The 13,411-nt window shown below is 39.0% G+C and overlaps 1 protein-coding gene across 1 annotated transcript in view; it reads left to right on the top strand.

Moving 5' to 3' along the window:
* Positions 1–13,411, top strand: part of LOC133985913 (mitogen-activated protein kinase kinase kinase kinase 4-like) — a gene marked incomplete in the record, with an annotated part of 64,843 nt that overhangs the window by 45,699 nt on the left and 5,733 nt on the right. The window contains 12 exon segments of the mRNA XM_062425655.1: positions 1,798–1,886; positions 2,059–2,219; positions 2,891–2,975; positions 3,323–3,490; positions 3,946–4,054; positions 4,456–4,608; positions 4,713–4,856; positions 5,040–5,174; positions 5,331–5,431; positions 5,998–6,147; positions 12,065–12,224; positions 12,810–12,949. Of these exon segments, the coding sequence (XP_062281639.1) occupies positions 1,798–1,886; positions 2,059–2,219; positions 2,891–2,975; positions 3,323–3,490; positions 3,946–4,054; positions 4,456–4,608; positions 4,713–4,856; positions 5,040–5,174; positions 5,331–5,431; positions 5,998–6,147; positions 12,065–12,224; positions 12,810–12,949 (1,595 nt within the window).

The raw sequence follows: 13,411 nt of genomic DNA, 5'->3' as shown, positions 1-13,411 counted from the left end.
ACAGCCCAGACCCACATAGTTTAAAGCCACTACACATGCTCAAAGCCACACACCAAATCCATGCAGCCTCATCAAGTCCACCTAAGATTACACACACAGTACAGACACTTGACATTAAACACAGAGAGTGAGTAATTTGTTCACTGTGTGCCCTCTCTGCCTGTGTGTCTAGAGAGAAAGAATGAAACAGCTCATCTATTTCAAAGCTCTGCTCTCTATGTCCTCTGTGTATAGCAGTAAGGAAGGTGCTCTTGTACTGCAGCTACACTGGGAGAGTAAGAAAGGAGAGAGGAAGATGGGAGAGAATATGTTTAGTATTTCAAAGTCGCCTTCTATGTGTGGTTGGGAGGAAACTACTTTTGATGCCTCCCACTCAGTTTGGCTGCTGGCCTCAGCCGCCTTTGTTTGGAGCCACAAATCAGAGATTCACCCAGAGACTTGTCCAGCTTTACTGTGGTTAAGCCTTTTATCTACTTATGATGTAACCAAGTAAAAGTTGCTTTCCTCTTAAGTCTATTGTTGTTGGAAAGAGTATTTGTGGCATCGATCAATATAATTCTCAAATTGATTATGATACCTTGGCCAGCAGTAAAAATCAATGAAGGGGATAAAGAATTGGCAGCCTCTATTTGTCACAGTTTGGTGTTGCTAGTGGTTCTAAAAAATTAAGACTGTATTTCCCATAAATCACTCTGATTCCTGTAAACAAAGAGGATTTTTTTTCTCTCCAAGGATTTCCTCGATTTTCTCTCTCTCTCTACTATTGCCAGAAAATCTGAAAATGTTCTCTTGGTCTGTGCTGGAAGAACAGAGCACTATTTTTCTGTTATGTGCCATAATGTAACTATTTTTGTGCTCAAAACAATAGCAGAATTTTGAATCCTGTACAGTAGTAGCAGCAGAGATAATAATATTTTAGTTGCTGGCTTCGGAACAACTTGATACCCAACTCAAATCCCTTAATGTGACCCATGTATCATCAGCTCATTTCTCTTTTAAGCCGTGCTCAAGGCTTTGCTATTTGAATGAGAATATAAGTTGGGCAGCCACCTCTTTGGTCCAAATCGAAATATCTCAGCAAATATTGGTTCGATTACCATGCAGTTTTAGTAAAAACATTTTAAACTTTGGAATCTTTTAGGTTTTTATCCGATCAAACGTTTTGATTTGTCTAGTACTTTTGGTTTATGACCAAATACCTGCAAAACTAATGACATTCCCATCAACCTCAACTGTACTTTGTCTTAAGGACTAATTAGCCAATGTTAGCATACTAACACACTTAACTGAAATGGTGAACATGCTAAACTTGCTAAACATTAGCATGTTAGCATTCTGAACATGCAAGCATGGTGACGTTTGCAGTTAGCCTTGAAAAGCCACTACTATTGGTATAGATTCCAAATCTTGTTTTTATGTGTTGTGGTTTGACAATTTAGGGAACACGACACGAGGTGTTTGCTCAGTAATGAGCAGACCTAGCTCTGGGCTCTGTTCAGACTGCACCTGTTCCATCATAGCTCCACTATCACAGTTTATGGCTATAAAGCAATCCAATTTAGAGGCCAGCAAAGGCTGCCATTTTTTGACAATGGCCTCATTTGTCCATGATAATTATTCCTGTCAGCACTATTGTTAATCCAGTAGAGGTTTAGTGTTTTGCATGATATCACCCTGTGACTGTATTCACACAGCATAACTGATACTAGTGTGTGTGTGTGTGTGTGTGTGTGTGTGTGTGTGTGTGTGTGTGTGTGTGTGTGTGCGTGTGCGTGTGTGTGCGTGTGTGTGTTGCAGGTTACTTCAAGCTGGAGAGTCCACTCTTACATCACCGTCTGCAGCCGCACAGGAGAACACCAGAAAGCATCAGCAGCGGACATACACAGGTAAATATAATATTATATCATATATAATATAAAATATAAATATTCATTTTTTCACATCTGTGTAGACTCCGGCTATGAAACAATGAGGAGAAAATATAATCAAAAAATGTCACCAAAATTGCCTTTTCTTTATTCCAAGTAAAAATATAGAAACAATTTCTTCTCCTTTCAGTCGCTCTTCGATCTTGTGACTCACCTGAACTCTCTCACTCATGTTGCTCCTCTCCCCGTCAAGCAGGGTGTAAAATCTGCACTCAGCCGGCTCAACAAGGCCACAGAATACTCCTCCTCCAGTGATGAAGTCGGCAGCAGTGATGATGAAGAGAGCAACAGGTGAGATCTGCATCACCAGTATAATAATCACATCAGGATCTATATTTTATTTTTATATGATCAGAATGGCACCAGCCTTTTAGCACACAAAAGTATTAAGCAACTCTTGTGTATCGCGTGTTTCCAAATGACAGAATTATGAAACATGAGCTGTTGCAGGCCCAAGAAGTCATGTAGCTATTGTGAAACCATAAGAACAAGCTGGGAACTGGGGTCCTGCTTCTTACTCAGAATTCTGCTGCATGAACTGAGAAAGCTTGTGTGTTGAAATGTTTCTGCTACCAAAGCTAAATTAAACCAACAACACTTTGACAGATTTGAAATACATTAAAATGGAGGATTCAAATCTTAATAGTTTAATTTAGGATTTGATTAATCAGCTGAACCTTGAAAATGAAGCTTGAGCTAGAGTTCAACCATCAGCCCATGATTTTCCGTAGTATTATTACTCTGATACAATACATTTGACTGAGAGTAAATCGATTACAGTGTTTAGCGTCTTAGACATCAATTATTTTTCTTGTGGTTCCATCTCTGATCCCGGCGTGTTAATCAGCCTCGTTTTCACTGCCATTGATCTTGAGGCTGTATCGATCTTGTTTCTAACTAATAAATGCAGTACCTACAGTCTGGCCGTGCTCTAAAATCTTGACCTGTCTGTGTGTCTCAAGGTCTGGCCTGTCAAATGGAAAGGGGAAATACTTCAGAGGAATACCTGATGGCATCCTGCTGCAACCTCACCACAATCTCAACCAGGTCCCCTGCGCACACATGAACATACAAATACGCACACACACACATTTCTCCTCCACATTACTCAATTTCACCTTCATTGAATTTTCTTGTGTAACAGCTAGAGGGTGCAATGTCCATACTAATAAAGGGAGATGACTGATGTAGATGGTGGGATGTAATACTCCAAATGTACTCTGTCCTTTTAAGTGGTAGAGACATAAGCATTTAAACCTGTGTAGGTCATTCACATCATGATGACAGCAACAAGTCAAAGTAGAGGACTATGTGTGCAGACCTGCCTTTCAAATTGATATTTACTCAAAACAGTTTCCTTTACTTAGTTCTTTGCCTGTTTGTTTGTTTTACAGATTTCTCAAAGGGGGTCAGATGACACCTATCTGCTGCCAGACCTTCTGCAGAAAATCTCTTCATCCAGCCCTACCCATAATGCGTTGGGCCAGCAGCAGCGAGCGCATGATCTCAGTTACTCACAATTGCCCACGGCCCCTCGATCCCCCACACACCAGGAACTACATGTGAGTATGATGAGATGAGTTATGTACAGACACACACACACACTGACACCATATTGTTTTTTAGTTATGTTATCAACAATATCACTCTTTATATGCATTGCTCATCCGGCGGATTTACTTGTTGAAACAAAAAATGCAACCAGTTGCAATAGTCATATTAGTCCACTAGGGGTAGTGGCACAGTATAGTCACATTACTCATTAGTAGTGATATGATGTGTCTGAATAACACTGTGGTTGTTTAACTGTTTAACTTGTTGCAACCACAGGTTTCATTTTGTACTCAGAAATGTAGAACTAATAACACATTTGTGTTACAGTAAGAAATCTGAGAGCTGTTGGTGATGAAGATGTCTTAATATTTTACTGTAGCGCCACGAATGTGATTGTAATATTGTGCATAGAGCCAAATTAAAAAAGAACGTATATTAACTGTCTTTTTGTTGTATTAATCAGGCTGTCGGCAGTCCAACTGGTAAAAACACCTCCACATCTTCCACTTCCTCCTTCCTGTCCTTCATCGATCCAAGATTGATCCCCATATCATCACCACCACAGAGCCCTAGTGAGTACATTTACACACACACACACACACACACACACACACACACACACACACACAGTATACATACTAACCCTCACACAAAAGATACAATAACATGCAGTGCTGCATGCATACTTACATATTATTAAGTTAGTAAAAAAAGACACTTCTCATTTGCATAAAATTACTGACACAGAATTATGTAACTTTGTTTCACTTTAGCCATAGTAACATATAAAATATTTGTATATGTTTTTTTATAAAGGTTTTAAATGGCATTCAATCGTGAGAGAAGAAAGTTTTACTATTTGTGCCAGTAGAAGAAATACAATCCCTGTCATTATCAGACACTGTGCTTAACTACACCATTCACTGTTACCATTGTTACAGTGTTTATTTGTGTTTGCGTCCTCGTGTGGCAGGCAGCAAGGGTGAGCCAATCAAGAGAGAGAACCACAGGAAGGGCTCTGTGGTGAATGTGAACCCGACCAACATTCGACCACAGAGCGACTCTCCGGAAATCCGAAAGTACAAGAAAAAATTCAATGCTGAAGTTCTCTGTGCTGGACTGTGGGGTTTGTGCTTTTCTACTGTTTGAGTTTAAATGTTTGATCGGAGAAGAGACACAGTGGGTGTGTTTTTTGTGGGGTGTAAAGTTTGTTTGTCTTTTGTTTTGTAGGTGTGAATTTATTGGTGGGGACAGAAAGTGGTCTGTGGCTGCTGGACCGAAGCGGTCAGGGGAAGGTGTACTCGCTCATCAGCAGACGAAGGTTTCAGCAGATGGATGTACTGGAAGGACTCAATGTTCTAATCACTATATCAGGTACATGCACTGAAGGGTTCATACATGCACCTACTATGTATATATATATATATGCCAACACACATGGACATAGATACATGCAGATTGCCGCTCTAGAAACAACAAAAACACTCAGATTTATTGATGTTGATTGCAAAATTAGCAGAATTCACCTTCTCTCTATATCTGTCTCTCTCTGTGTAGGTAAAAAGAACAAGCTGCGTCTGTACTACCTGTCCTGGTTGAGGAATAAAATCCTCCACAACGACCCGGAGGTGGAGAAGAGACAGGGTTGGACATCAGTAGGTGATCTGGAGGGCTGTGTACACTATAAAGTGGGTAAGTACAAACTGCGAAGGGCAAGTTGAATGGCTTGTATTTGCCTCACACTACAAACTTAGTGGGGAAAAAACACATTTGGTTATAGTAGATTTCTTGAAGAGAGAAGAATCAGGTGTGGATTTGTTAAAGTGTTTGTCTGTCTTGTTTTTTCAGTGCGTTACGAGAAGATAAAGTTCTTGGTGATTGCTTTGAAGAACGCTGTGGAGGTGTACGCTTGGGCCCCGAAACCCTACCACAAGTTCATGGCCTTCAAGGTTGGTAACATCTATTTTATATTGTGTCTCGCACCTGATAAAGAATAGACTGTCTGACATGGTTATTACCACCAAATTACCACCATCAGGTTAATAAAAATGTCCTCCATTGTCTTTTTCTGTCCTCACCACATCTTTTGTGTATCTAGGACAACATTTCTACGCATGGACAAAAAACATCTAATAGGGTCACTTCCACAGCCAAACACTTGCACGTACAGGCATACATGACATATTCAGGCTGTGAATACTGTCATACTCCCAGATTCTCTGCAGAGCTGTGTCCTATTTCTTTACGTCCTCCGTGGCTTGAGCTACTTTTTCCTACCACACTACGTAGTTTAACCCTCTCTCCTCAGAAAAGGGCAAAAATATATACTATCTTGATTTGGAAGTAATAGCACAACAGTCTTAGGATGTCTATTCCAGAATTATTATCAACAGAGCAGTTCCACTTAGTTTATTATGTGTCAATTAAAGATAATGATGAAAACATCACTTTAAGTCTTAAAACAGTCCTTTTTTACTAGTTTTGGTGATGTGTGTGCGTGTGTGTGTCTATTCAGTCATTCAGGTCTCTGCCTCAAAAGCCAATGTCTGTTGACCTGACGGTGGAGGAAGGTCAGAGGTTAAAGGTAATCTACGGCTCCTTGTCTGGTTTCCACGCCATTGATGTAGACTCTGGGACACCCTACGATCTCTACCTGCCTACACATGTAAGAATCTTCTCTACATATATTTTATATGCTCTATTTATTTATTTCTGAAGTTGTTAGGTAGCAAGGAGTTAAAATTGCATTGAGGCTCCTGCTTGCAGCATACAGGTCCGTCCACACCAAGAACGATAACTGTAATATTAACTATAAAGATAACGATGTGAGCATCCACTATATAAACGATAACCGGGCCAAGCTTTCCAGCTGTGTTGGCGGCTAATAAAAATGGATATTGATGACCTGTTTTTGCTGTACGTTGTACAGGGAAATAAAGAGAAAACCAGAAGGGTTTTCAGGTGGGTGGTGATTCAATGCGTTGCTAGGAAGTATTTTGGGACACTAGTTGTTTTTATGTTTCATGATTTACAGACCAAACTGACTGGCAATGTGCAAAACCGCACAGATGACCAGCTTTTATTGTGCTGTGGCAGCAACACACAGTATGAGCACAGATCCAAAGCCTAAAAGAATGGAAAACACATTTCCAGCATCTTTGTATAATAAAGAGAGACAAACCTTTCTAAAGATATCACCTCTGGATGTCATTCTGCTCTAATTAACAGTGCGTCATCAGTCAGTTTCCAAAATTAAGATGCTATTTGCAGATTTTTAAGTTGGATGCATATTTTGTTGTGCTGTATAGATTATGGGAAGGATTTTGATTGACTGTCAGCGTTTCTATCATTCATCAAACCACTCTGAACTCCCAACTAAAAAGATCATTCACCACTATCGTTGTCGTTATAGTTGTGGTGTGGACTCCACCATCCACATGACTTAGAACGATTTTTAAAACCATATATTTATAGTAATAGTTATAGATGTTGGTGTGTACGAGCCTTTAGAATCACAGCAGCACTTACCTGAGTGGTCTCTTTGCTCATAACCATCAGGATCCAGGAGGTAGGTAACGAGCTGACGGCCAGTAACCCCGCTGTAAGGGTGGAGGCATGAAATTGCCATCATGAAAAGTGACATTATGAAATGAAAGAGCTTTTTTAATCAAATCATGTGATTATTTATTTCACATTGTCCTATTTATTTATTTGATACATTTTGTTTTATAAGAGTTTTTTTGGCCAATGATAGTATATACAATGTAGTTCATGAGAAGTTATTTTTAACTTTCATCACAGTGGACTTTTTATTATTTAATAGCATCAAATGAATGTTGTTGTTTTTTACATACATTTAATAATAATAAAACTGAGAAATATCTATATCAACTGTATATGTGAAACCCATAGAGACAGTTTATCTCTGAGTGAATATGAAGTATGTAGTATTAGATATTTAGAGATCTAATACTAACATGATATATTATGATATTTATTACATATTATTCTCACTGTAGCTGTATTTGTTATCTGGAGCTATCTGCTATGCTTGACTTCTGTTTTGCCTCTCTGCCCATCATCTGTTATCTTTCTGTTCAACCATATCAACTCACTCCCCGCACTCCTCCTCTTCATCCTCCTCCTCCTCCTCCTCCTCCCACTCACAGTCTACAGTGTCAGTCATTGCCCTCCTTTTATTTCTGCTTTTTTCCTCTCTCTCCACCTCCCTCGGCTCTCATCCCACTCAGTGTATAGCTGACAAACACTTCTCCATTCCTCTTTCATCCCTCTATTCCCCCCCCCCCGCTCTGTCGTCCATTGTGGCATTGTTCATTTGCTCATTTTCTCCTCATTTTTATATTCTCTTTTGCCACGTTTACAGAACTTTCATCCCTCTCTCTCCCTCTCTCTCTCTCTCTGTTCAGTCCGTGGGCAGGTAGGGATGATGGCAGAAAGCAGTGACTCATGTACATTCCTATTCAGACATCGTTTTATTCCTCATATCACATTTTAAATGATATATTATATTAAAATTGTAGAAATCAATCCAGTGATGTCTGGGTCAAAAGACACTTTTGTGTACATTCTGATCTGTTGTTCTTAAACATTGTTTTAACTCCGTCATAGGTTGAGTTCATTTTTACTTTAGTTGAATTTTTACTTGTTTGTAGGCGTCTTGTTGTTTTGGAAAATGCTTAAAGGGACTTTTTATGATTTTACACTGTTGTATAATGATTTCTCTCAGTCTGGAGGAGCTTTGTCAAGTGATGTAATTTGGGTTATCTCACACTGTGTCTCAAATCACATACTTCTGTTAGTACACTTCTCTTAGTACACAGTGTACACTGTGTACTTACTTGTGTAGTGCACACATTTCGACAGGTTAGTGTTGTCCTAAATCAAACACGCCTGTTGTGCACTTACCAGTAATTATTATTAGCTTGTTTGCACGCTAGATTTAGCATTCACACTAGCATTTGATGTACCAAATCATTACATAGTATAGCAGTGCTTTGTGCAAAAATAACACCACATATAATGCGTTTGTATAATGCAGCAACGTTCACCGTAGTTACAACATCCTCTGCCGCCTTTTCCAGTTTGAAAAGTGGTCTCTCCCCTTCTGTTATGTAGCCAAGATATCGACCGTTGATGGTGAGAAGTGTCCATAGTTGCACACTCAACTTTTTGACTGTTTTGAGTGCACCATCCGAGTACTCATAGTGCACGTATGCACTCAAAATATTAAGTGTAAGTACAGAAGTACGCAAGGCTTTAATTTTGACCATTCCCCTTTTTGAATATGTTTCTCACAATTCTAACAACAACGTAATGGAAGTACAGTACTAAATTACTGGAGTCCTCATTAAATCCATACTTCTTCATAAACATCTGTAAAACTTAATTCAACAATTACACAAATAAAGACATGATCAAGCTACTTTATATGTTTCATTTATAGACTTGAAGGGACCCTCATCTGTTAATCACTTGTGTGGTATCAGTATGGGACAATCAAATCAGCTCCTCCTAACATCACCAACATTTTTAGGCTGCCTTAATGAATATGAAATGGGACACAAAAGTAGGGCCAGTCGACTAACCAGATCCTACTAATTTGAGCTCTATAACAATAGCTACAGTATCTGGAGCACAGATGTAGCTGAGCTGCCTACATCAGCCTATAATTATACTATCATGCACTGGTATGTTTCCAGTTTGGAAAGTGGATCCAACAAAATATAATAAATCCTATACCTGTTATACTTATTGTAAATGACAGATTCAAAATGAAATGAATGTGTTGGTAATCTGTGCAATTTATTTCTAAGATGTAGATTTCTTTGAGTTATTATGACTTATAAGGAAGTCTGCAAAACTTGATCTTTTTCTCTTTCCAAGAAAGTTTGTGAAACTGAATTTGTGTCCTCATAATGTGAACAAATCACCCACTGTTGATACAATTAGAGATGGATCGGATCCCTTCTTCTTTTTTTTTTATTGTTGTTGTTGTCTTCATTGCTGTATGTGGGCACGTAAAGCTCGCTGCAGCCTCTGATGAGTCATATTCAGAGTCTGACACATCCTTTTAAATGTGTTAAGAGAGCTGTGAGGATACTAAGTATTTCAAACTTAAGATATGAAGCATTTGCTTTTGCCTGTTTTCTTATCTTGTGTCATTTTTGTTGTTGTTGTTTCATATAATCTGTGTGGACTACATGTCATTCTCTCCAATACTGTGCACACATATGGTGTAAAGTGGGTGGCTGCAGCATGAACATGAACATGGCTCTTCTAGTTTCTGTAGTTTAAAGGATATATACAAAGATTTTATTCATCCGAGTCAGACTGACATACAATTGGAATATGTACAATATTATCAATTTGTGATATATGACACTGACCAAGGTCAAATTATATCTCATTTTAAATTTTGGCAGAAGTCAAACAGGTTGATTTTTTGTTACTAGAAAGTTAACAGATGGGAGACAGTTTTCTAAATGTTCAGACTTTGCATGCTCTTAGTCTCTCATTCATGTTCTCAACATCTTTTATACACACACACACACACACACACACACACACACACACACACACACACACACACACACACACACACAGTCCCAGCTACCTCTACTGTGTGCTACTTGTCTATAAGTAAAGCGGGAGAGAGATGGAGAGACGGACACACAAAGTGAGAAATAAGCTCTAAAAATACATCCCTCCTGTCCTCATTCTCTTGCGATCATTAACTCAGTGTGTGGGTGTGTGTGTCCTGACCTCTTCTTGCTCCTGTTGAATTTTTTTTTTCCTTCACTGTTCCTCCAGTATATTAATCAGGTCTGCACACAGCTGCCTACTACACTGGTGCCTTATACTGCTGCTGCTGCTGCATTATCATTTCAGCTTTCCAGGCTCGCTCTTTCTCCCCCGTTGTTCACACTCTCAAGCTTTCTACGCTCACACACACACTTTCTCTCTCTCTCACACGCACACACGCACACTAACACACTAACACACAGTTGCAGCTTTTAAAACTACTCACTCACACTCAGACAAGCTCATCTGCTATCTTTGAGAACTCTTGAGGACGTTTCACACTCTCAAGCTTTCTTCTTAGCTGTGTATTCATACTCCGACACACACTCCTTAACACACATGCACGTCTGCCAACACACACCCACCTGCATCACTATCCATTCACATCACTGATTCAATTTACCTTTTGGCAAACGCACGCACTCGCCATCACACTCAAAAATGCAACACTCGCCCACTTAAAGAAACACACACAAACACTCACACACACACACAGTGCATCTCCCGCTGCTGCCTGCAAACTATGTAACGATGCTGATTCCCAGGCAGAGAATTAAGATCGCGTTGCGTCTGTGGATGCCCGTTTTAATGCTCAGGATTGTGGTGGCTCACACTCTGGTAACGTTTTAAATCTTATTGGAATATAAAGTTGAATGTGCCTGATGTTTCTTCATCCTGGATAAACTTTGGTGCTGAAGGGATTCCCTGTCAGTCAGATGATGTGAGCTGTTGCAGAGCGTGTTGCCTCATAGTCAGAAACATGCCGATGGTTTCTCGGTAGGCAGATGTTGAAGTGCTGCTTTTCTGTTACTGTAGTTTTGCTTAGTTTTCCAAAGGTTTCAGTTTCATTCATGTAATTGTTAGCATAATTATGTTATGTCACATTTGTGTTTGATTTCCTGTTAAGATATGTTTTTGACCAGGTTCAATGTTAGATAAACATGTCTGAGCTGGTTAGAGAAATGCTTTTGTACTGATTAGATAAGTGTGTCTGATGCAGTGAGATGACTGTATCTTAACTTTGTTATGGAAGTGTGTTTTGTGAACTGGTTATACGTGTGTTTCTGATGTTTTTGAACTGGTAACATAAGTGTTTCTGATGTGGTTAGAATGATGTTTCGTTATTGGTTACAGATGCGTGTGTTTCTGATGTGGTTATAGAACTGTGTCTTATCTGCTCAGAGAAGTAGTTTTTGAACTGGTTAGATAAGTGTGTCTAACGTAGTGTCTTAAGTGGTCAGAGAAATGTGGTTTGATGACATATCTAAACAGGTTCAATACATTTGTGAGATTCCTTTGGTAATGTAGTTGCTGTTAAATATCTGAAAAGATTTCTTTAGATATATGTTGCTGGTTCTACAACAGAAAAGTTTAACTTTATGAGTTCCTTTATTAGTTCTTAGTGGCTGCTGGGTGAAACATTTAGTGTTGCAGAACTGTTTTCATGCAACAGACCAGCTGAACTGCTGTGTTGTTAAGAACATTTTCCTAATAATAATTAGCAGTAGATTTGAAATGTGTGAACTCGTTCTAATTAACTTTCTGCTTCAGTTAGACCAGGGAAAACTGTCCAACCCCTTTACTTCTTATATGCCTCTCTTCTTTTTTGATTATTCTAAGCATCCATGTATCCTCAGAGGTTGTGACTGTGATGACCAAAGAGTTTAACATTTAACAGTGACTGCAGTGTGTTGATACATCTCAGAGTTTGTGTATTCTTTATGGTAAAGTGTTTTGTAATGTGTGTTTTTGTCTCATAGATCCAGGGTTCCATCCGCCCCCATGCCATCATTATTTTGCCAAACAGCGCTGGAACAGAGGTTCTGGTTTGCTACGAGGACGAGGGCGTCTACATCGACACGTACGGCCGCATCACCAAGGATACAGTGCTGCAGTGGGGGGAGATGCCCGCGTCGGTCGGTAAGTTTCATCCAAACACACAGGGACACACACGTTACATGCTACATACACAATCACAACACACACAAAAGCAAATACTAATTATTAGTATTATTACCAATAAAAAAGCTAACACAAGCAAAGTAAAAACAAATGCTGATAGTCATGTCAGGTGTAGTATGAACAAATGTTTCAGAGACAGTTTTTTCTGCATGTTGCTTATACTCAGTGTGTCTTTATGAAACGTGTATTCACTTATTCATGTGACAATAACAAATTATCAGAAAGTCCAGTTCAGTATTTATATACAATGTTAACCATTTGAATCTTCCTCATTCAAAGTCACTGCTATCATTGTATTGACCTGCAGTTTGACTCACTGATTCTAGATCAGCAGACACATTTGGGGCAGGGTCGACTAAAAATAACGTGTGTGTGTGTTGGGACCAGTAGATGGGTCATTATTCTAATGAGGACTGTCTGTGAGGAATATATTTACTCACACATACACACACACATCTTTATTTTCTACAGTCTAACTCTGTCTCCTCATCTACATGTTTCCTCTCCTCCTCTCTCTCTCTCTCTCTCTCACTCTCTCTGCAGCCTACCTCCAGTCTAACCAGGTGATGGGTTGGGGTGAAAAGGCCATTGAACTGAGATCTGCCAACACAGGGAACCTAGAGGGAGTTTTCATGCACAAAAAGGCTCAGAAACTCAAGTTCCTGTGTGAAAGGAATGACAAGGTAGGAGTTACACTGCACCTATACAGCCTAAAACTGCAGTATAATGTATTCAAATGCAATGTTCAGTAAACAGTGTATGAATATAATAATTGAGTTCTTTATGTTATGGTATAGATTTAGATTATGTGTTCTTTTGCCACCCCCAGTATTATTATCAGTTTCCTTCTGTTGTTTAATATCACTTACATCCAGGTGTTAACACAGAGTTTGACTCAGATGTATATAAAACATAATATAAATACTACATATATTTTATTTTCACTAACTGAGCTTTCAAAACTATAGATTAGTTGTTGTCATAATTGTCATTAAATTCCCCTCGTCATTGGTATTTCTTTTTAGAAGCCTGTAGTTAATATATTATTTACTGTAGTAGTTATGTAGTGTAATACTGCAGCTCCTTTAAATGCAATATTACATCTTTAACTTGTTTATTTTAATGAACTAATACATTTTATCATG

The sequence above is a fragment of the Scomber scombrus genome, chromosome 9, assembly GCF_963691925.1.
Source record: "Scomber scombrus chromosome 9, fScoSco1.1, whole genome shotgun sequence".
Taxonomy (NCBI): Eukaryota; Metazoa; Chordata; class Actinopteri; order Scombriformes; family Scombridae; genus Scomber; species Scomber scombrus.
Note: the sequence above shows the minus strand (reverse complement) of the source record. Positions and strands in the feature narration are given on the sequence as shown.